At 38.2% G+C, this 22,501-nt stretch overlaps 1 protein-coding gene across 1 annotated transcript in view; it reads left to right on the top strand.

Annotated features, from left to right (window-relative positions):
• The window catches only part of ZNF385B (zinc finger protein 385B), a 361,135-nt gene that overhangs the window by 80,933 nt on the left and 257,701 nt on the right, over positions 1-22,501 (top strand). The window contains exon 3 of the mRNA XM_005857643.2: positions 8,277-8,591. Coding sequence (XP_005857705.1) covers positions 8,277-8,591 — 315 coding nt within the window. The remainder of the gene's footprint in view (positions 1-8,276; positions 8,592-22,501) is intronic.

Raw genomic sequence — 22,501 nt, 5'->3', positions numbered from 1 at the left:
AGTTTTTTTGAAAAGTATCTATTTCATGACTTCACTTAATGGTAGAGCTAGACCAGCCGTGGGCAAACTATGGCCCGCGGGCTGGATTCGGCCCGTTTGAAATGAATAAAACTAAAAAAAAAAAGACCGTACCCTTTTATGTAATGATGTTTACTTTGAATTTATATTAGTTCACACAAACACTCCAACCATGCTTTTGTTCCAGCCCTCCGGTCCAGTTTAAGAACCCATTGTGGCCCTCGAGTCAAAAAGTTTGCCCACCCCTGGTCTAGACTCTCCCATTGTTTTTTTTTCTCCTTAAAATTGGACTGTTTTAATTGCTATAGACTCATAATAGGCTGTAGTATCTGGTAGTTAAGCCCTCCAGCTGTATTGTTCTTCAGAACTGCCTGGACTATTCTTGGCTCATTGAACTTCCATATATATTTTAAAATCATGCTGTCAGTTTCATAATATAATCTTTTTGGTATTTTGGTTAAAATTGAATTGAATCTAAAGATTAATTGGTGAGAATAAACCATTAGTTCGTAATGAGAAAATGCTAAAGTAATTTTAAAAAATACTAAAACACTATTAGGTTAAGATCTTTTTGTATCAGTTTTGTTTTCCAGAAAGAAGGCATATTTTTTAAATTTTCAATTATAGATATATTCAAGACATACATATTTTAGGTATATTCTAGAATATATGAAAGTAACAATGCAGTATAGTTATTAGTCCTTTAGGGAAATCATAAGATTTCAAGGTTTATTTCTTCATGTAAAGAGTATGGAGAAAGTATATTTAAACAGCCTAGACTGAATTATTGCTTTCTTGGGTTTGGCTCATCATTGAAGGCCTCATGTCATAAAGCAATATGTTTTAAGTATAGGATGACCATATACTGAGAGAGTTCTAGTTTGTATTTTACATCTATTGAATGGGCATCTTGTCCACCTGTCTTCCATTTTTCATGGGCAAAAGTTCCCTGACATGGCTAATTAATCACATAGTTAATTTATATAAGTTTGTTATTTTTACTACAAATTCCATGCCAATACATTTCCTAAGAAAACAGCTTTTTTTTGGGAATAAGTTATTCTGAATTAAAATGTCTAAAATATTTCTAAATAGTATTATCAACAAAGTTCCGAGGAAGGGTTAGAAAGACTACCCTATTGTGATGCTTAGAATAAAAAGCTTTCTTATCTGGGGTAAAAGGGAATTAGCAGAGAAGTTGCCTACAGTCAAGGATGAGGTCTAAAGGAGGGCATGGCACATTCAATTCATTTTTAGATAGGTTTTGGGAATTAAGTGAAAACTGCTCCAAGAAGGTAGGATGGAGGTGTGTTAGCCAAAGAGGAAATTCTTCGTATTAGAAAATGAGAGTTAGGCTAGCATCTGAGAATTGACTATAGAGCTCTAACTTCCTGGATGTGATGTGGTTCAGAAAGCTCCATCCTTCCAGTCCTCAGGGACACCTGTGTCTTAAAGATGAGAGAGAATCATTCATGACCTAAGGAGAAGGTTCTGGGGAGGCTATCTGTATTCTGGGGTTTGCTATGTAGTATTCTGGGGATTGCAGTCTAATGGGGCTCATAAGTGCTGGTGCTTCTCTCTGGAATGGAGGAATCAAATGCTCTTTCCACACCTAGGTGTTGTCAGGGTAAAATTTATTGACAGTTGGACAGCAGACCCCTGGACTAGGGCAGAGATTACTTTCAAATAGCTGTGATCTTTAGAGCAGTGGTTCCCAAACCTGGCTGCCCATTAGGGACACCTGGGGGGGAATTCATTGATTGAATTTTTGCTCATTATAAAAGTAATTTATATCACTCTAGAGATTTTGGAAAATACAAAGAGCAGAAAATAATTAGGGGACATTTTTCTATGTTCCTACCATAAAAGTTAACCATATTAGGCTGTGGTCCAATCCCAGACCAGTTACATCAGAATCTCTAAGAATGGGGCCCTGACTATAGTCTTTTAGAAACCTGTCGCAGGTCATTCTAATATATGATCAGGGTTTAGAATCATGGAATCATCTTTGACACCAATATCTCCTTCTGCCCCCTCCCCCAGTCCCATTTAACCCATCACCAAGTCCTGTTGATTTTTCTTCTCAAGTTTATTGAACCTCTTCACTTTTTCCTTTACCATCATCTCCAGGCCCATCCACATTTTCGCTTCCTTGGAATTTGTCTATATTCACATGGAAACTTCTCTACTGTACACCACATGTTTTATCTACTCTGAAGGCCAAGTGGTTTTTTTCACAAATCAAACCTGTTCATGTCAGTCCTCCGGTGTAAATCACTTGTGCCCCTTCCCTAGACTGACACTCCAGCTTGGCCTCGACTTAGTGCCTCTGCTATATTACACATCTCATTCCTCTTTCTCTGCTCTAGAGGGACTGGGCTTCTGGATCTTTGCACATTTCATCTTCTTTGTCTGGAATGTTCTCTTCTTTACTCCTATTCATTCTATAGCTCTTAGTTCAAACATGACCTCTCAGACTGCCTTGACCAGGGCAGCCCCTGTTAAAGGCATTCATAGCACCGTTTCTCTTCTGTAGAACACTTGGTACAAGTGCCTTTGATCCTCATCAGAAAGATAAAATGTTGACTTCTTGTTAATCTAATTTCAGGTAAATACAATCAATTAAAAAGTTTGGCTCTAATATATTTACATATTTGAACTTTTAGCAAGTATGTGTCGTTGAACCAGAATTATTTGAAAACAATATATGCATTTAAAAAGACTAGAAATACATAACAAAATGTGGTTAACTTTGATGGAAAAATTTCCCCTAATTACTTTCTGCTCTTTGTATTTTCCAAAATCTCTAGAGTGATATAAATTACTTTTACAATGAGTAAAAATTCAATCAATGCACAAATGTGTCTAGATGATATTTAGAGAGAATATGACGGGAGATTAGATGATGTAACATGGTCTCTTTAGTTTAACTACACTTTCCCACATAGAAAAAGCCAGAAAACACCATTCTTGTTTGTAAACTTGCTAAGATGACCTGAGATTTCAATGAACTGAGACATTACTTGCTTGATGGATGGGTCTGATCTGTGTGGAGCAATCCATGAAATTACTCAAGTTCCCTTCCATGCCACAGAAGGTGCAATGGCAGGTACCCAGGGAGCCAGGAGAGCTTGTTCTTGCTTCACAGGAAGACCTGCTGCAGTGGCTCCAGGGCCTGCCTGCTCAGGAAGGTGTTCAAGGTTGCTGTGGGAGGAACGCAGCTGCAGCGCCTGCCCTTGCCCAGGTGTCCATGCTTGGTTATGATTTCAGGTTCTCCCTCCTGTGTTCTGCTGTCTCATGCCATTCCAGGGTGCCAGGGAGAGCGGAGGGTGAGTGGAATTGGCTTTCCTCATTATGAAGAAGTCTGCATAGCCCAGTCAATAAGCATTGTTCTTTCTTATAGCTACAGGTACACCTTTTGGTGTTAAAATCAATATTTGCCTGAGGCCAAAGCCTAAAACATCATTAAAAATAAGTTTTAAAACATGGAAATAGAAATTGAATTTTATTATTAGTTTAAACATTACTTATCTCTTTGAGGTAATAATTTTGAGGTAGCAAAGCTGGCCTTTTACTCTGTGTGTTTGTGTGTGTGTGCGCGCGCACGTGCTGTTTTATTCGTTGCTCTGCTGGGTTATGAGATTTTTTTTCTTTCTTTTTAATTGACATACATCACTGTACAAGTTTAAGGCATACAGCATGATCATTTGAATTACATATGTTATGAAATAATAGTTGTATTAGGGTCAGCTAACATTTATCTCATATAGATACAACATAAAGAAGCTGAATTAATTATAACTATATTTTTATTTTGCCAAAGGTTCATGGAACACCTTTTAAGTGCTGGATTGGCTTAGGATCTACAATCATGAAAGAGAATAAAATAACCTTGTTTGATTTACAGTTGGGTAACTCGAATGCCTCGGGTTATTTACCTATTGTATTACCTAATTCAAAACAGTTCAAACCTTTTCCCTACTTAATGCAAGAATTTCAATATTTTATCAACTTGCCCTCTTGCACACTTTTTTGAACAACTGAGATACTCCAACAAGTCAGTTGTTATTCACCATCTCAACCAGCTGCCTGGTCTGGACCACTGCATCATTCTTTTGTCAGTAAGTAACATCTGCAGCCTCCTGCTGCTGCTTTCCCACACAGGGCTGTAACCCTGGGTGCCATTCCAGACTCACACAATTTCCCACACTATTACAAAGATCAGCTGTGATGTTTACATGGCTTCACTCATGGCTTTAGGATTTCAAAAGAAAAAAGGGAAGAAAATATAAGTGGAGAACTCCATTCTTGTTACTAGACATGGAGATTCTCTGAGTTCACAGACCAAAGCCCTCCCCTGCCACCCCTTCTGTAGGAATCGCTATTATGCAGTCTTCTCTGCCCAGGCTCAGGCCCATCTCCATGTTTCAGGAATCCATTAACTTTACCACAAAGGGAATGACTAGAACAAGTCTCTAATATCTGGATCACAGTCACCTGTCTCCCAAGCCCAGTGACAGCAGCTACAGGCTCATCCCTCTACCGGGCTATTTCCTGCTCCTGTGAATCATTTTAGACGGACACTGGAAAGATCTCTTCCTCTGTGACAATCCTGCACCCATCCACAGAGGTATGGTCTTTTCCTTTTAGGTCTTGAGAGAATTCAGAACATCGGTACTTTTCCCAAAGTTGAGTTGATGAATCAGAAATGATCACAAATATGGGGCTTAAAAGGTGTAGTCCAGTTTGAGCATCAGCAATCTCAGGTTGTTCTTTCTAAGGTAAGAGGCATTCATGTGCTTACTGGATTCCAGTCCCCACCCATCTCTTCTGGTGAAGTGCTTGAACAAGAAAACACATCTCCCAGTAGCTAACAAAAACTTTTAGGGACAACACCATTTAAATTGACTTGCAGAAGGAAAAAATGTGTGAAAAAATATATAATTTGCAGAGGTGATTCTGTGCTGCAGTGAAAACAACTTTTTATATAATTACTAAAAGCAGATTAAGCTCCTCAGACCATATTAGCTCCAGAGTCTATGGTTTACCTTCACATCTCCACTTAACTGGATGGTCCTTTAAGAGGTTTTTCTCCAAAACAAAAGAGCAGTGTGCCCCCAAAGCTGAATTTAAATCTTTTCCTCAAGGGAAACAAACTGCTAGAAACATTAAAACATCAGTTTCTCTTATTCAGCAATTAGTGTCAAAATATCTTGGGATTCACTTTAGGCCAGAGCACCCCATTAAGATCTATTTTACTAGATATAATTCAATAAGGTGTCAGTAGGCCATCAGAAAAAAAATCTCAGATAGATGAACTGCCTACTGAAATCAAGCACTAAGCAATAATTTCAGCCCAATACAATGAAGTTAAAACGCTGTAGAAGTGTGCTGAGTACTTTGGGGCTGGTAAGCAAAGAATTCTTCGGAGTCACTCTCCTGAGCAAGAAGCAGCAATGTTGCTTCCTCTGGTTTATTTTAAGCTCTTTATTTTTTAAGATTATTAATTTTATTAATTTTTTTAGCCACTGTAGTTCCAATATATGAATTCTATTATAACATAAATATTGAAACATACCAAAAAATGAACATATTCTACTGACCTCTTAATTTTCCCAAAAATTATATTTGAGGAAAAGTTGTTGTTTCTAGCCTGATACCCAAGAAGTCAACTTTTACCTTCCTTCTCTGTGTGTTTTTATCTTGGCCAACTAGGATTAATAAATTGGGGCTTGGTGGACAGAACACATATTCCCCACCTCCCAGGCAGGACTTCTTTCCTACAGTGCCTCATTTCATTTTAAAGCTTTCTAACTACTTAAAATAAATATATGTTTAAATAAATCTAAAGCATGACTTTTTCTAGGACAAATAGCAATCAGAAAAGCACAGGTAAATAAACAGGTTTTATCTTTTATAAGATAGTACAAAGTCTTTTTTTTTTTAGATTTCAAATTTAAAAGTCATGAAGTATGTCATGTTCTTGTGAACTACAGTGTGTTAATTAGCACTGGGAAAGGCCAGCCATGTCCAAAAATGTTAAATATTAAGACTAAAGTGTCATTAGTCCTCAGCTGAGTCAAGGATCTTGGTTGCTTGAGCTGAAATGTAACATTCAGACTTCAGTGATTCAATGAGAGGGTGTCTGACCTGGCCTTGCCAGGTTAAAAATTATTTGTTTTCCTTATGTTTTACAATGGAGTGGTTTTTCTAGACAGGGAATGATATATTAATGATGAACTCTTTTTAAAAATTATCTCTTTATCAATTAGTTCAGTTAATTCTTAAGATACATTTTAGTATTTTAAGAGAGAACATATAGTAATAGAACATAACTTTTATATGGCACAGATATTTTCTAAAGTTTTAGGAGAAAAATGGTTTTGTGACCCCATAATATTTTGGGTTTAGGGAATAAAAGAAAAAATATTGATATATGTGCAGTTTAAATAACATTTCTTTTAAATCTCAGCTACAGGAATTGCTTAAACCTGATTTATGTATAGTTTGAGTAGATTTTAAGGAGGATAGCTGCCTTTGTGGAGAGCTAAAAGGGATAGATTCATTTGGAAACTCTATTTGTTTCTTAAAATGGTGGCGTCAGAGTAAAGTGTCCATGGGACAGATAGGCTTTACATATCAAAATGAGGAACTTTCTAACAACTCTCTGAGGATTATGATTTAGCCTGTGGTATAATGCATTAGGGCACTTTGGTATAGGGTGTATGGGTGTAAATGAGGGGTTCTTTCTGGCATGCTGTATGAATATAATCAATATATGTCTTCATGGTCATACCCTGTGCTATAACTCATTTTCAACGGGTGAACACTCCAAGTATGGACTAGTCTCTACTTGCTCCTTCCTTCCCATAGAGCTCCGTGCCAACTTGGATCAACACAACTTCTCAAAGCCAATATTTTTCAACCTCCTGCATTTTTCCCATAGGCAGAAATCCTTCACAAGCCATGACCCTTTGTTTATCTGAATCCTTCATGGCACAGTACTGTCCACCTCAGCCAATTCTTTCTCTTGCATCCCCCTTTTTCCTTACATTTGACCGGTATTCCTAGACTCTTGTACTCCTCTTTCTTCCAGGAGAGTGTCATTTTCTTTATTCTAATTGACAACCAAAAACCTGGCAATAATTGCACTAAGTATGAAAATCCTGGTAATCCTGGTATTGCTAAAATGAAGAAATTATATATGTTACAGTAGAACTGAACAAGATACAAAGTCAAGGCTGTCTTCATCAGCTAAGGTTCTTGAGGTACTGAAAAGTCTCCTTTAAAATCTTCACCTAAGTTATAATCTATCACTATATCCTTAACTAAATAAATGAAAAACATAAGCACTTAAAAGTAAAGAAATTATGTCTTAATCTGTTTTACTCTTTTTCAATTATTACTTTACCATATATTGCATTTCTGTTATTTTGTATTTAAGATGTGTTGTGCATTTCAACCTCATAAAAGGTTAAATTGATATTTATGGGCTATTCTGGAAACCTAAGTACAATTTGTTTCACTACATCTAGAAGAAAATATGTTCAAATTCCCTCTGGCTTTTGGAACACAACCAAATAGAAGGTTGCAGACATACTGTGTTTTAGTCTTTGTTACTTGCCTCCTCCACTGGTTAGGGCTTGTGTCTGTTTGCAGGTGTGCACCTGTGTGTCTGTCACATACACCTTTCACAGTTCTGGGTTCATAACATCATTTATTCATTCCTTTCTTCAACAGATGTTTGAATTCCTATTATGTAAAAGGTCTGTTTTAGGCCTATGGGAAATCCAGAAATGAGGTTGCGGCTCTCAGAGAATTGACACTCTATTGGAGAATAGACATAAACCAAATAATTGCATAATCACATATAAAATCACTGGTGATGGATGCTATGAAGGGAGGCCACACAGCACTATTCAAGCATGGAACCAGAGATCTGCCTTGTCTCCAGGCTCAGGCTGGTTTCCTGGAGAGGGTGCTGCTCCAGCTAAGATCTCAGGACTTAAGAGAGAAAGGGCCTTGAGAAGTGATGGGGGGAGGGGTAAAGATGGAGTTGAAAGTGCTCCAGATAGAGGGAGCTCATGTTCAAAGACCTTATTTGCTCAGTTAGGTTCTCTTGATAATTTTTTCCAAGAGTGACCACTGTGTAGCTCGGAGACTTTTAGCTTCAACCATATAATGAACATTAATTGTAATCATACTAGAAAACAAGAAGGCACATATTTCACAAGCAGTGATACCTCTTTTTTTTCCAGGTATGAAGTACTACTTAAGCCCTGACAACTACCCTGAAGATGGAATTATGAATATGGCAACTTTTCTGCGGGGCTTTGAAGACAAGAGGATAAAAAACGACCGGCCTGAGGACCAGTTCAGTAAAGAGAAAAAGAAAATCCTGTTCTCCTTCTGTGAGGTGTGCAACATCCAGCTGAACTCTGCCGCCCAAGCCCAGGTCCATTACAACGGCAAATCCCACCGCAAGCGCGTCAAGCAGCTGAGCGATGGGCAGCCTCAGCCCCCGGCTCAGGGTGCGGGGCCACTGCTGGCCAGCCCCAGCGCCACCAGCACAGGTAGGCAGGAGGGCCGATTGCACTGGGAGGAAAGCTTCTGTTCTAGAAAATGAAGGCTTTAGAGCAAGACTTATCTTCCACCTTAAAGCTACCCCCATAATAATATGTATTCTTTTCCCTACAGGTAAAATCCAAGAGCTGTTTGTTACTTCTCAGTATATATTTATGATTATCACATACATATTATTTTAGACACAAATGCATATATATATATACACACACACACACAAAATTTGCGCACTGGGCCATTGGCTTGGTTCTGTACCCCCAGAGCGTGTGAGCATTTCTTAAAGTATTTTAAAATGTGTTTAAAATGGATCCGTGACGTCAATTTTTTGCTCTCTGTAAAATTAGGCTATGTTGGGTTCCCTCTGCCTGTTTTCTATTGGGTAGCATACTACTTGATAGTGTATAAAAAGCTGCAGCCCTATTTATAACACCCCACGATGCAGGAAAGGAGCATTAATCTTGTGTGGTAGACTCCTTACATTCTTTTAGAGAGTTGCCAGCCACAGCGCTTTCGTGCGGGGCGGTGTTCTAACAATAGGAACAGGCATTGCCAAAGCCAGCCAGGCGTACCTCTGAGATCGCACCACCGCAGCACTTCCCTGCCTCTTGCCTCTCACCCTTCCTGTGGGCTGGGTACAGGCAGAAGCTGAGGGATTTTTGCATTCCTGCATCTGCCCTGAATTCTAAACAGACTTTAAAATCTTTTATCTTATCCTTGGGCAGAGCTTCCTCCGCCTCCACATTGCTGGGATGGCATGTCTTCACTGTGACATAACTAAAGACGTGTTATCCAGGGTGAAGATTCTACAAAAAGTGAACCTCCTACCCAGGTTTCCCCGGGAGGCCAAGACAAGCCTCCTCCTGCCTGTGGGGGAAGAGCTCCAAATTCCACTCTAGCCCCGTCTGCTCTGGTGACAGGCAGACCTGAAGGGAGATGATGTTGGAATTTCACACTGGGCTGTTCCATAGTTCTTGGTTTTGTGAAGTTATGACATGATCCTTATGAAACTCCAGGGTAAATTGTTTGTATGTGTGCTGTAGATACATATTTTTTTATATTTCAAATTAACCTAACTACTCTATAGCAATTTAATTTCAGTATATAATTTCCCCAGTCGATGCTGGTCATGCGGTGAAAGACTTACAGGAACTTATAGGATGCACGCTTATTAGGGAAATTATTTTTTTCATTTTGTGTTTATGTATAATTATAATTATTATCAGTATAAATATTGACAGGTAACATTAATGTATCTGTACTTTACATATCAAAAAATTAATTTACATATTAAAAATATAGTTGGTGTTAGGTTAAGACTGATTTCTGTTTTATATCTAAATCAAGGAACAAGTAACTTCGAGTAAAGGTTTGAATTACATCCAAATATCCATGCCTAAAATGAGGTTAATCTATAGCTTCTGATAAGTAATATTAGTAGCTAACATTACCTGAGCATTTTCTAAGGGCCATATTCTGGTCCTAAGAAGCTTATAGGAATGTTCTCATTTAATCCTCTCATCAACCCTGAGGTAGGTACTATGATTATTCACTATTTACAGACTAAGAATGGAGACACAGAGGGGTAAAACCACCTGTCCAAGTTCATATGGCATGGAAATGGTAGATCTACTAGTAGAGTTCCAACCATAGTTAATTAATAGAGAGGTGATTATTCTTCATCACTATTTTCCTGCTGTTTCCTGCCATGCAGTAACACTCAGGTTAAATTCAGACCTGTGTGCTGTCATATGTTATGGTCATGAATGGTTGCTTGCATAGCAAACTCTTTCACTTTGATGGGTCTTGAAAACAGACATGTAAATCTCGATCCCCAGTGTTCTCTCTTGTCCTCCCATGCTAGTGAAATTAGATGGCTGACATAAAATAAGTTTAGCAAAGATATATACAAATAATTATGAATGTATTCTATAAGTAAAACATAGATCATCTTCTAGAATAACACAGTATACTAGTATTAATATATAGAAAAATGGATAAGAAAATGAGACAGATTTTCAAGTTTATATATTGGGCATAAAGGACAATTTTCATATATTGATTCCAGTATATTAAATGTGTCCTGAATATCCAATAGGAGGAAGATTAAACACCTAATAGTACACTTATAAAATGATGACAGAAACCATAGTCATTAAATTTATCTTTCTGGCCCAGCCGGTGTACCTTTATGGTTGAGCATTGTCCCATGAACCAGGAGGTCATGGTTCAATTACTGGTCAGGGGACATGTCTGAGTTATGGGCTTGATCCCCAGTAAGGGGCCTCCAGGAGGCAGCCGATCGATGATTCTCTCTCATCATTGATGTCTTTATCTCTCTCTACCTCCCTCTCCTTTCCTCTCTCTGAAAATCAATAAAAACATTTTAAAAAATTATCTTTCTGAGGAATACCTAATGACAGGGGAAACTGTCCATGATAAGCTAAGTGAAACAGCAGGAACTTAAGTGGATTATACCTTAGTGTTGCTATGTGTGTCTGTGCATGTTATCCGTGTTTAGAGTCTCCGCTCAACGAGAAGCAAGCCTGACATGGTTTTATTTTTTCACTCACTTTCCTCAATCTTGATCTATCACATGTCTGTTTCCTGCTGGGTAGTGGCTTCCTTACCACCTTTTCTGCCCAGATCTTCTCAATTTTGTATTTTCAGAGGGACTGTTTGATTTAGCAGATTTGGTTTTATTTATAAAAACTTCCATGCCATAACCAAATTAAGATACGATTAGCCAGACCCTGGAGTCTAGAGTGAACGGTGAGGCACAGTTGGCTCTCACGCTGCTCCTCTGTCTACCTGTCCTTTCACCCAGGAGGTGGGGAACCATGGACGAATGGAGGTGTTCTTGCCTTATAGACTTGGCAAGGCTGTGACGCTGTTCTTGGTAAATGATTGCTATTCTGGTTATCTCTGTGGGTCATAGGTGCTCCTAACAGACCTTGTGCTCCCTTGGGGATTGGGAGTCCCTGATATCTAGTTGCATCTGCCAGCTCACCCCCAGTTGAAAACAAAAGGCTCCATTTCTCAACAACATGTACCTCTTTTTTCCACATTGCGGCAGATGGTGATATTGTGTCCTCTCTTTTTATTTACATACCAACTACTAGGGCTCGAGGTCATATACAGAACCAATCTGACAACTAACATTCCTCTTGAAAACTCAGAGCTGCTGGGGCCCAGGCAGATGGAGTTGGAGTGGGGTGTGGGGGCTCCTCTATATTTCACTTCTCTGCTCAAGTAGCATAGGGAAGACTGGCAAGTCCATTGACAAAGCAGGCACCTAATTATGGAACAAAATGCTCGTCTCCCTTTTATGCCAATTGCTTGGCTATAGGGGTGTTATGGGCTGAATTTTATTTCCCCTTCAAAAAATGTTGGAGCCCTGACCCGTTTGGCTCAGTGGATAGAGCGTCGGCCTGCGGACTCAAGGGTCCCAGGTTCGATTTCAGTCAAGGGCATGTACCTTGATTGTGGGCACATCCCCAGTGGGGGGTGTGCAGGAGGCAGCTGATCGATGTTTCTCTCTCATCGATGTTTCTAACTCTTTATCCCTCTCCCTTCCTCTCTGTAAAATATCAATAAAATATATTTTTAAAAAATGTTGGAGTCTTAACCCTCAGTATTTTTGAATGTAACCTTATATGGAGATAGAGTTTTTACAGAGGAAATTAATTTAAAATGAGGTCATTAGGATTAGGTGAGCCTAATCCAATGTGATAGATGTCCTTATAAAAGGGGAAAATTTTTAGGAATTTATAGAGACAGACACACACAGAGGGAGGATGATATGAACAGAAACAGGAACAAGAGGGCCATCTGCAAACCAACAAAGGAGGCCTAGAACTGATTTCCCGCTCCGAGTCCTCAGAAGGAACCAACCCCGCAACACCTTGATATCGGCCTTCTAAGCTCCAGAACTGTGAAATGACCAATGTCTATTGTTAAGCCACCCAGTTTTGAGGTACTTTGTTACAACAGCCCTAGCCAATTAATAGAGGGAGGAAAATAAAAACCTATTTTCTCCCCAAAGGACAGAAGATGCAATAATAGAGATAATTTTCCCCATAACTGTTAATTTTAGAGATGACTTCCCCTCCTCTTTGTCAATGTTATTATATTGTTGGGGTTGGCAGGGCAAGGGTAGGAGTTGGCATCAAGGAGTGATGGTTGAGACTTGAGCCACTTCTCTGAATTAGTGACTGACACCTAACCACCGGCAATTCTTCCAGTATACTTAGAAGTTAGGGTGTTTACAGAACATTTAGATCTCAGCTTCTGGAAGAACAGGAGGATTCTCAGAGTGCACCCAAAACCATTCCGTGTGTGTGTGTGTGTGTGTGTGTGTGTGTGAGAGAGAGAGAGAGAGAGAGAGAGAGAGAGAGAGAGAGAGAGAGGAGAGAGAGAAAATTTTTTTTCCTGAGAGGATTAATGATAAGTAGCAGGAAGATCACTTTCCCAGCACTGTCCACAACCAAATATTGTAAGAATACTCTGGGCAGCAAAAAAGAGAATCAAAGGGGAAGCAAAGAGACTTAGATAACTTAGCCTGTATGTGAAGGATCCTTGTTCCTTTCCCCATCCAGTCCCAAGGGGTGGGTGGAAATAACAGAAACCACAGGTGGCTTTAGATAAAGTAGTTGCATGCTTCTATTCCTCAAAAGGTATACAAACCGTAAGACCCTGGTGTTCCCAGCCCCTAAGGGTGGGCAGATGGACCCGAGGCAGTCTCCTGATTTTCTGTGGGCTTAGTGAGCATGGAGGCTGCTGAGTGAAATTGGGAGAGAACTAAACAGTGCTAAGAGAAGAATTTATAGCACTAAGTGCTTATATTAAAAGCTGTGATGCATTTATACCATGGAATACTATGCAGCAATAAAAAAGAAGGATCTCTTACCCTTTGAGACAGCATGGAGGAACCTGTAGAGTATTATGCTGAGTGAAATAAGCCAGCAAGAGAAAGACAACTATCACATGATCTCACTCATGTGTGGAATCTAAAAAACAAAATAAACTGATGAATTAAATAGATCCAGAGACACAGAAGCATGGAACAGACTGATGGATCTCAGAGGGAAGGTGGGGGTGGGTGGGTGGATGGGAAGAGAACCAAAGAACTTGTATGCATAACCCATGCACACAGACAATAGTGTGGTGAAGGCCTGGGGTGGGGAATGGGTGCAGGCTAGAAGGGGTCTATAGAAAAAAAAGAGGGGACATCTGTAATACTTTCAACAATAAAGATAATTTTTAAAAATAGAATGTTATATATGCCTCATTTTCCCTTTCTGTCTCTGAACCTCCCAATGTATGTGGAATTCCTGTATGGATGTATGTACAAATTAAATTTATTTATTTTTGCCTTTATTGATTAAGGTATTACAAATGTATCCTTATCCCCCCCCCATTGTCCCCCCTCTGTATCCATTGGTTATGCTTATATGCATCCATACAAGTCCTTTGGTTGATCTCTCCCCCTTAGCCCCACCCTCCCCTGCCTTCCCTCTGAAATTTAATTATTTTATCTTGAAAAAAAAAAAGAAATGATAAAAGATCTCCAATAAATACATCCCTACCTCAAGAAGATAGAAAAAAAGAGAAAAAAAATGAACTCAAAGCAAGCAAAGCTAAACAAATCTGAAGAAGTTTGGTAGTTTATATTTATATCATCATCCTGATTGTGATATTTTTCTGCAGTTTTACAGAATGTTGCCATCAACTGAAGCTGGATAAAGTGTTCAATGGAACTCTCTGTATTTATCCAACTGCATGTCAATTTATAATTACCTCAATACAATTTTCAGTTAAAAAAGTCATAATAAAGGTGACCACCTAAAATGTCCAGTCTTCTAATAGCATTATCACAGATGACAATGAGCAAAAATTTGGGGGTTTGGCTTTTTAAAAATTATCATGTCTACTTTAAAGAGATTATTACTAAAACACAATCTCTCTCTTTTTTTAAGATAAGTGTCAAGAGAACCTAGATATCTAAATAAATTAATGATAGTATGGTATGCTAAGAACAATAATAGATCTATATATAAGCTAGGTGTGGCACAGAGAAAGGAACAGTTAACTTTATAGAGGTCAGGAAAGACTTCCTAGGGGTGTTATTTGAGGTTAATATACAAAAATAACTTTTGAGTTATTCAAGAAAAAAACATCATTTCAGGCAAAGGGATATCAAAGCAAATGCATGTAGGAATAAATTATAAATCATTTCTTATCATTGGAGTGAATTATGATTGGAAAAAGGGGAGAAGATCCCTGTGTCAAAGTAGAAAGTAGCTAGAATGAAAGGGTCTTCCTTGCCCTGTGGAAACTGAGGCATAAGAAAAACACAGTGATCAAACACACATACAAAAAAGTATGGAACAGCTGCTGGGGTTCAGAGGTCTCCTAAGTTCTCTTTCTATTATACGCTGGTTTATGGCAACCTGGAGCCTCACCATCAAGTCTAACAGCCCAGCTTAGGTGTTGTTTCACCACATGGCTGCCCAGAGGTCATTTTTCCATGACCCACATTCAACTTCCCAGTCCAGATAAAACTGACCATATTTATTCTCTATGTATGGAGGCTAGTGACCCTCATCCTTCCATCTGCTAGCAAAGGCTGAGACCTATTCTTTATCCTGGGTGCCCACAGCTATAAAATTTCTCCATCAGTCCTAGTACAGTCACCCTTTTGTTCTCTGAGGTGGATCTGAATTTAAAAAATGTAAAGCAGTTGGTGTGTGAGTGACTGATATTCTAACCCAGTGGTTCTCAAATTTTAGCTTGCATCACAATTTCCTGAAAAAGTATGTTAAAATGCAGAGTATGTTAAAAAGGCAGATTGCTGGGCTCCATCCCCAGAGTTTCTGATTCAGTAGGCCTAGGGTGGAACCTGAGAACTTGCATTTCTAACAGGTTCTCAGATGATGAGGTTGTTCCCATTCCGAAATCATGAGAACACCAATCTAACACATTGAGGAGGAGTTATACCCAGAAAAGGAGCTTCTAACTTAAATAAATCTGTAATTGGGAAATGGTCAGAAAAGCAGCCTTCTTGTGTTTCTTATCTTCTGCTGGTTTACTAACTGACCCATGGAAAGAGAGGGATGATGTTGTGGAAACAGAGTGCATAGCCCGCCAACCCCATCAGCCAATCCTCACCCCTAACTGTGAGCTTTATAAGCAACTTTGCACCTTCTACAGTAGCATAAAAACAGTGACGGTGGACTGAGAGGCTGCCGTCACGTGGATGAATGGGGCCTCACCTTCTGCCAGGTATTGTGCAAAGGAGGTCACCTCATTTGAATCCTCATAACATATTTATGAGGAAGGTACTATTATTATGACATACAATGTGGGAGAGGAATAAAGAGGTTAGATAACAGCTGGATTTAGAATAAGTCGGCCTAATTCTGTGGCCTGATTCCTCACTATGGTGTTATTGCCTTTCATTTACAGACAAATGTTAGGCTGAACAGCAGTTGCTTAGTTTGTGAGTACAGTTTACTGCTCAGATAGTGTACCTGATGAGGAAGTTGAATCAGAAAGCAGAGGCCCTTTCTTCTCTCTCGGATGCAGCCTGTTTATGTGGTAAGGCCAGCTTTTGCTGTTTAGAGATGTTCCCTAAACATCATTCAGCAATACTTGATACACTGATACCTTCTTCCGTCCAGTCAGAAACAGGTAAACCAACAAATATAGTCATAAATATTAACTTTGTATTTTATTCCCCTTATGTCCTCAAGAAGCATTTGCACCTGTCGTGGAGAATAAAGTTGCCCCGAGGATTACTTGTGTTCTGGGGCTCTTGGGATCCACATTTCCTCATAAAGGGAAAGTATTCTCTCTTAGGGGGAGATCTCTGATCCTGCCTTTTACACTATTTTGGCACAAGTAATATTTACTTAAAACTATAAAACGTCAGGCTCAGAATATGAAGGTTTTGCTGAATTGTGGTAAGAGAGACACATCTGTACTTGATGCTGAGATGCACTGGAGATATAGGTTATATGAAATTACTGACTAATGACTTCAGTCCTCACAACCCAATAAGATAGGTATAATTTTCCTCATATTGTAAATAAGGAAACAGAATTAGAGAGATTTTGAGGCCTTTCCTAAGGCTACACAAAGATTCAAAGTCTAATATCTGTCTTGAATTCTATATTACCTCATAACTTTTTACAACATATTTTATCAAAAAGTAAAAATGAAAAGAATTCGTGACTACTTCTTTATTCTCTAATGTTTGTTTTTCCCAGTTGCATACTAACTAATATGCACATTTTCTTGCTCACCTTAAATTAATTCCAAAAGAATTTCTAATCACAATAAGGTTAAGCTTTTAAGACAGAACAGGAGTTAGTAAAGCAAAGAGAGTGGAGAAGCGTGATTCAAAGGCAGTAAAGAAAATGTGTAGAATCTTAAATTGAGAAAAAACTGGGCATGTCTACAAAACTTGAGAGTTGGCTAAAACTGAGTGAAAGAATTAGAAAGAAAAACAAAAGAAGTTGAAAGGTAGGCAGGAGTCATTAGAATTTTTTTTTTAAATGATGCTTTATTGTAATCATGATTCTGCGATGTTTGTTTTTCCCAGTTGCATACTAACTAATATGCACATTTTCTTGCTCACCTTAAATTAATTCCAAAAGAATTTCTAATCACAATAAGGTTAAGCTTTTAAGACAGAACAGGAGTTAGTAAAGCAAAGAGAGTGGAGAAGCGTGATTCAAAGGCAGTAAAGAAAATGTGTAGAATCTTAAATTGAGAAAAAACTGGGCATGTCTACAAAACTTGAGAGTTGGCTAAAACTGAGTGAAAGAATTAGAAAGAAAAACAAAAGAAGTTGAAAGGTAGGCAGGAGTCATTAGAATTTTTTTTTAAATGATGCTTTATTGTAATCATGATTCTGCGGGTCAGAGATTGGAGCTGTTCTCAACTAGGCATTTCTTGTCCTGGACTCACTAGACATTACTCAGGCAGCCAGCACTCTGATTGGGTTGGAGGGCCTAGGGCAGCGATGGCAGACCTATGGCACGCGGGTCAGAGGTGACACGCGAACTCATTTTTTTTTGTTGATTTTTCTTTGTTAAATGGCATTTAAATATATAAAATAAATATCAAAAATATAAATCTCTGTTTTACTATGGTTGCAAAGATCAAAAAATGTCTATATGTGACACGGCACCAGAGTTAAGTTAGGGTTTTTCAAAATGCTGGCACGCCAAGCTCAAAAGGTTCGCCATCACTGGCCTAAGATGTCCTTTCACATGTGTCTGCAATTAGTGCTGACTGTAGGCTGGATCATGCTCACCAGTAGACCCTGTCTTTGAGTTGCATAGACAAGGCTTGTTACACAGAGGTGACAGAGCAGCATTTCAAGACAGCAAGAGCAAAAGCTGCAACCGCTGCATTCTTTTGGTCAGAGGTAGTCGCAAGACCAGTTCAAATTCCAGTGATGGAGAACAGACTCTGCCTCTTGATGTGAGAAGTGGCATCTTTTATTTGGCCTTAGGAATTTTGAACTGAGCTTGAGTAGATTTTAAGTTGAGGACACTTGGAGGCAGTGGGAAGAAGGTAAGGATGATAAAACCAGGGGATTTTGCAGCAAGAAGTAGAGGGAATGGTTTGGAGGGGGAAATGAAAAACAAGATTAGATGGGTTGTCAGTTGGAGCATAGTGTGGAGTATTTTTTTCTTTGTTACCATATTCTATGTTTCTCTTTGATGCTTCCAGGATCCTCCAGGATCCTCAGCTGTGTTTTTACCTTCTCTCTTCTAATGATCTCTTATTTTTAATTCCTATTCTACATTAAAGAAATGGCTAATAGGGTTAGGACACTATGGTAGGTATTATGACTATTAAAATATGTGTATGGGCTTTAAAATACACAGGCCATTTTTCCCCACTGCATCTCATATGTATTTAAAATGTAAAATTTGGCAGATCCAAAATGGCAGCAGAGTAGATAGATGTTACACTCACCTCTTCTCAGGACTAAACTGGAATTACAGCTAAAATATACAGCAAACAACCTGAATAACCAACTAAAGACTAGCTGAAGATAAGTCTTATAACCAAGGACTTACAGAAGTCACATTGAGACTGGTAGGAAGGGCATTGATGTGAAAGGGTTGGCCCTGCTCCCATGGGCAGTGGCTGAGATTTTGGAGGGATATCTAAGGCTATAAGTTCCCCTGAGAAGGATGGGTTCTCAACCCCAAGCCAGGCTCCCCAACCCAGAGCACCAGAGCCAGGAATAGGTGCCCACATAACATCTGGCCATGAAAATCAGCAGGCATTCTGACTACCAGGGAAAGGCGAAAGTCTACTAGAGACACCGCTGCTCTCTTAAAAGGCCAACATACAAAATCTCATTCCCAGCCACTCACTCTGGGCTCCAGCAGAAGGAGGGTGGAGCAGACCTTCCAAAAAGAAAATCAACAAATGACACAGTAGATCAAACGGATTTAATTGGTATCTTCAGAGCATTTCACCCCAAAGTAGCACAATATACATGCTTTTCAAGTGAACATGGAACATTTTCTAGGATAGACCACATATTAGGACACAAAACAAATCTTAATAAATTTAAGAAAATTGAAATCACATCAAGCATCTTTTGTGACCATAATGGTATGAAACTAGAAATCAGTGACAAGATAAAAAACTGAAAAACACACAAAGATATGGAGGCTAAACAACATACTACTAAACAATGAATGGGTTAACAGTGAGTATAAGGAAGAAATCAAACAATACCTTGAAACAAATGGAAATGAGAATACAACAACCCCAAATCTCTGGGACACAGTGAAAGCAGTCCTAAGAAGCATTACAGGCCTATCTCAAGAAACAAGAAAAATGTCAAATAAACAATTTAGCATTTCACCTAAAGGAACTGGAAAAAAAACAACAACAAACAAAGCCAAAAGTGAGTAGAAGGAAGAAAATAATAAAGCTCAGCACAGAAATAAAGGAAATAGATCCCCCCAAAACAAACAAAAACACCCCAATATTAAAGATCAATGAAACCAAGAGCAGGTTCTTTGAATAGATAAACAAAATTAACAAACCTCTAACCAAATGTATCAAGAAAAAAAGAAAAAGAACCCAAATAAATAAAATCAGAAGTGAAAGAAGTAACAACTGACAAAAAGAAATACAAAGGATTTTAAGAAAATACTTTAAACAAGTATATTCCAACAAATTGGACACTCCAGATGAAATGGATAAATTCCTATAAACATACAATCTTCTAAAACATAATTAGGAAGAATCAGAAAATATGAGTGGAGATATTACAATATTGAAGCAATAATAATAATAATAAAGTCCCAATAAAATAAAGTCCTGGACCAGATGGCATCACAGTTGAATTTACCAGACATCAGAAAAGAACTAACACCTGTCCTCAAACTATTGCAAAAAACTCAAGAGGAGGGAAGACTCCCAAGCTCATTTTATGAGGCCAGCATTATAACATTATCCTAATTCCAAAACCAGATAAAGATACCACAAAGAAAGAAAATTATAGGCCAATATCCCTGATGAACATAGATACTAAAATCATCAGCAGAATGTTAGCAAACTGGATCCAGCAATACATTAAACAAGATCAAGTGGGATTTATTCTAGGGATGAAAAGTTGGCACAATATCTACAAATAAAAAATGTGATATCCCACATAACAAAATGAAGGATAAAAATCACTTGATCATATAAATAAATGTAGAAAAAGCATTTGATAAAATCCAGCACCCATTTGTGGTAATAACTCTCAGCAAAGTGGGGATAGAGGGAACATACCTCAACATAATAAAGGCTATATGACAAATCCACAGTCAACATCATACGCAATAAGCAAAAACTAAAAGTGTTTCCCTTAAGATTGGGAACAAGACAGGGATGTCCACTTTCAGCGCTTTTATTCAATGTGGTACTGCAAGTCCTAGCCACAACAATCAGACAACAAGGAGAAATAAAACGCATCCAAATTGGAAATGAAGAAGTAAAACTGTCACTATTTGCAGATGATATGATACTATACATAGAGAACCGTAAAGTTCCTATCAAAGAACTACTAGAACTGATAAGTAAATTCAGTAAAGTAACAAGATACTAAATAAATATCCAGAAATCAGTTGCATTTTATATACCAATAATAAACTATCAGAAAGGGAAACTAATAAAACAATCCCATTCACAGTTGTTTCAAAAAATACCTAGGAATAAATTTAACCAAGGATGTAAAACACTTGTACTGAGAGTATATGACACTGAAGAAAGAAATTGAAGAAGATACAAATAAGGGAAGCGTATTCCGTGTTCATGGATAGGAAGAAGTAACATCGTTAAAATGTCCCTACTACCCAAAGCAATCTATAGATTCATTGCAATCCCTATCAAGATACCAATGGTGTATTTCACAGAATTAGAAAAATATTCCAATAATTTATATGGATCCACAAAAGACTCTAAAATAGTCACAGCAATCTTAGGAAAGAACAGAGTTGGAGGAATCACGCTACCTGGTATTAAACTATACTATAAGGTCATAGTAATCAAAACAGCATGGTACTGGCATAAAAACAGACATATAGATCAATAGAGCAGAATAGAAAGCCCAGATTGATATTTGACAAAGAAAGCAAGAATATACAGTGGGGTAAAGATAGTCCATTTGGTGAATAGTATTGTGAAAATTGGACAAATATGTGCAAAAATAATGAAACTAGACTACCTTCTTACACCATACACAAGAATAAACTCAAAATGGGTTAAATACTTAAATGTTACACTTGAAACTATAACAATCCTACAAGAAAACATAGGCAGTAAAATCTTAGACATTTCTGGTAGCAGTACTTTTTTCTGATATATTTCCTTGGGCAAGGGAAACAAAAGACAATGTAAACAAACAGGACTTCATCAAACTAAAAAGTTTTTTGCACAGCAAGGGAAACCATCAACAAAATAAAAAGGCAAATCATTGAGTGGGAGAACATATTCACCAATGATACATCTGATAAGGAGTTAATATCCAAAATCTATAAAGAATTAATTTAAATCAACACAAAAACAAAAAACAACCCAATTAAAAAAATGGTCAAAGAACCTGAATAGATACTTCTCCAAAGAGGACGTACAGATGACCAATAGACATATCAAAAGATGCTTAATCATCAGAGAAATGAAAATTAAATGAGATAGCACCTCACACCTATCAGAATGGCTATCATCAATAAATCAACAAAAAACATGTGTTGGTGAGAATGTGGGGAAAAGGGAACCCCTTTGCACTGTTGATGAGAATGCAGATTGGTGGAAAGTAGTATGGAGTTACCTAAAAAAAATGAACTGCCTTATGACCCAGTGATTCCACTTCTGGAGATATATCTGAAGAAACCCAAAACACTAATTTGAAAGAATATATACACCCATATGCTCATTGCAGCATTATTTGCAATAGCCAAGATATGGAAGTAGCCCAAGTGCCCATCAATAGATGAGTGGATATAAAAAGCTGTGGTACATTTACTCAATGGAATACTACTCACCTGTAAAAAAAGAAGGAAATCTCACCTTTTGTGACAGTATGGATGGGCCTGGAGAGTATTACGCTAAGTGAAATAAGCCAGTCAGAGAAAGACAAGTACCATATGATTTTACTTATATGTGAAATCTAATGAACAAAATAGCAAACAAAATTGAACTAGACTCATATATACAGAGAACAAACTGAAAGGTGTCAGAGGGGTGGGAAAAAGGTGAAGGGATTAAGCCAAAAATACATTGCTCCGGCGGGCTTTGCTCAGTGATTAAAGTGTCAGCCCACAAACCGAAGGTTCTATTCCCCATCCAGGGCGTATACCTTGGTTGCAGGTTAGATCCG

Source organism: Myotis brandtii, unplaced genomic scaffold, assembly GCF_000412655.1.
Source record: "Myotis brandtii unplaced genomic scaffold, ASM41265v1 scaffold112, whole genome shotgun sequence".
Taxonomy (NCBI): Eukaryota; Metazoa; Chordata; class Mammalia; order Chiroptera; family Vespertilionidae; genus Myotis; species Myotis brandtii.
This window is presented reverse-complemented; position numbering and strand designations above follow the sequence as displayed.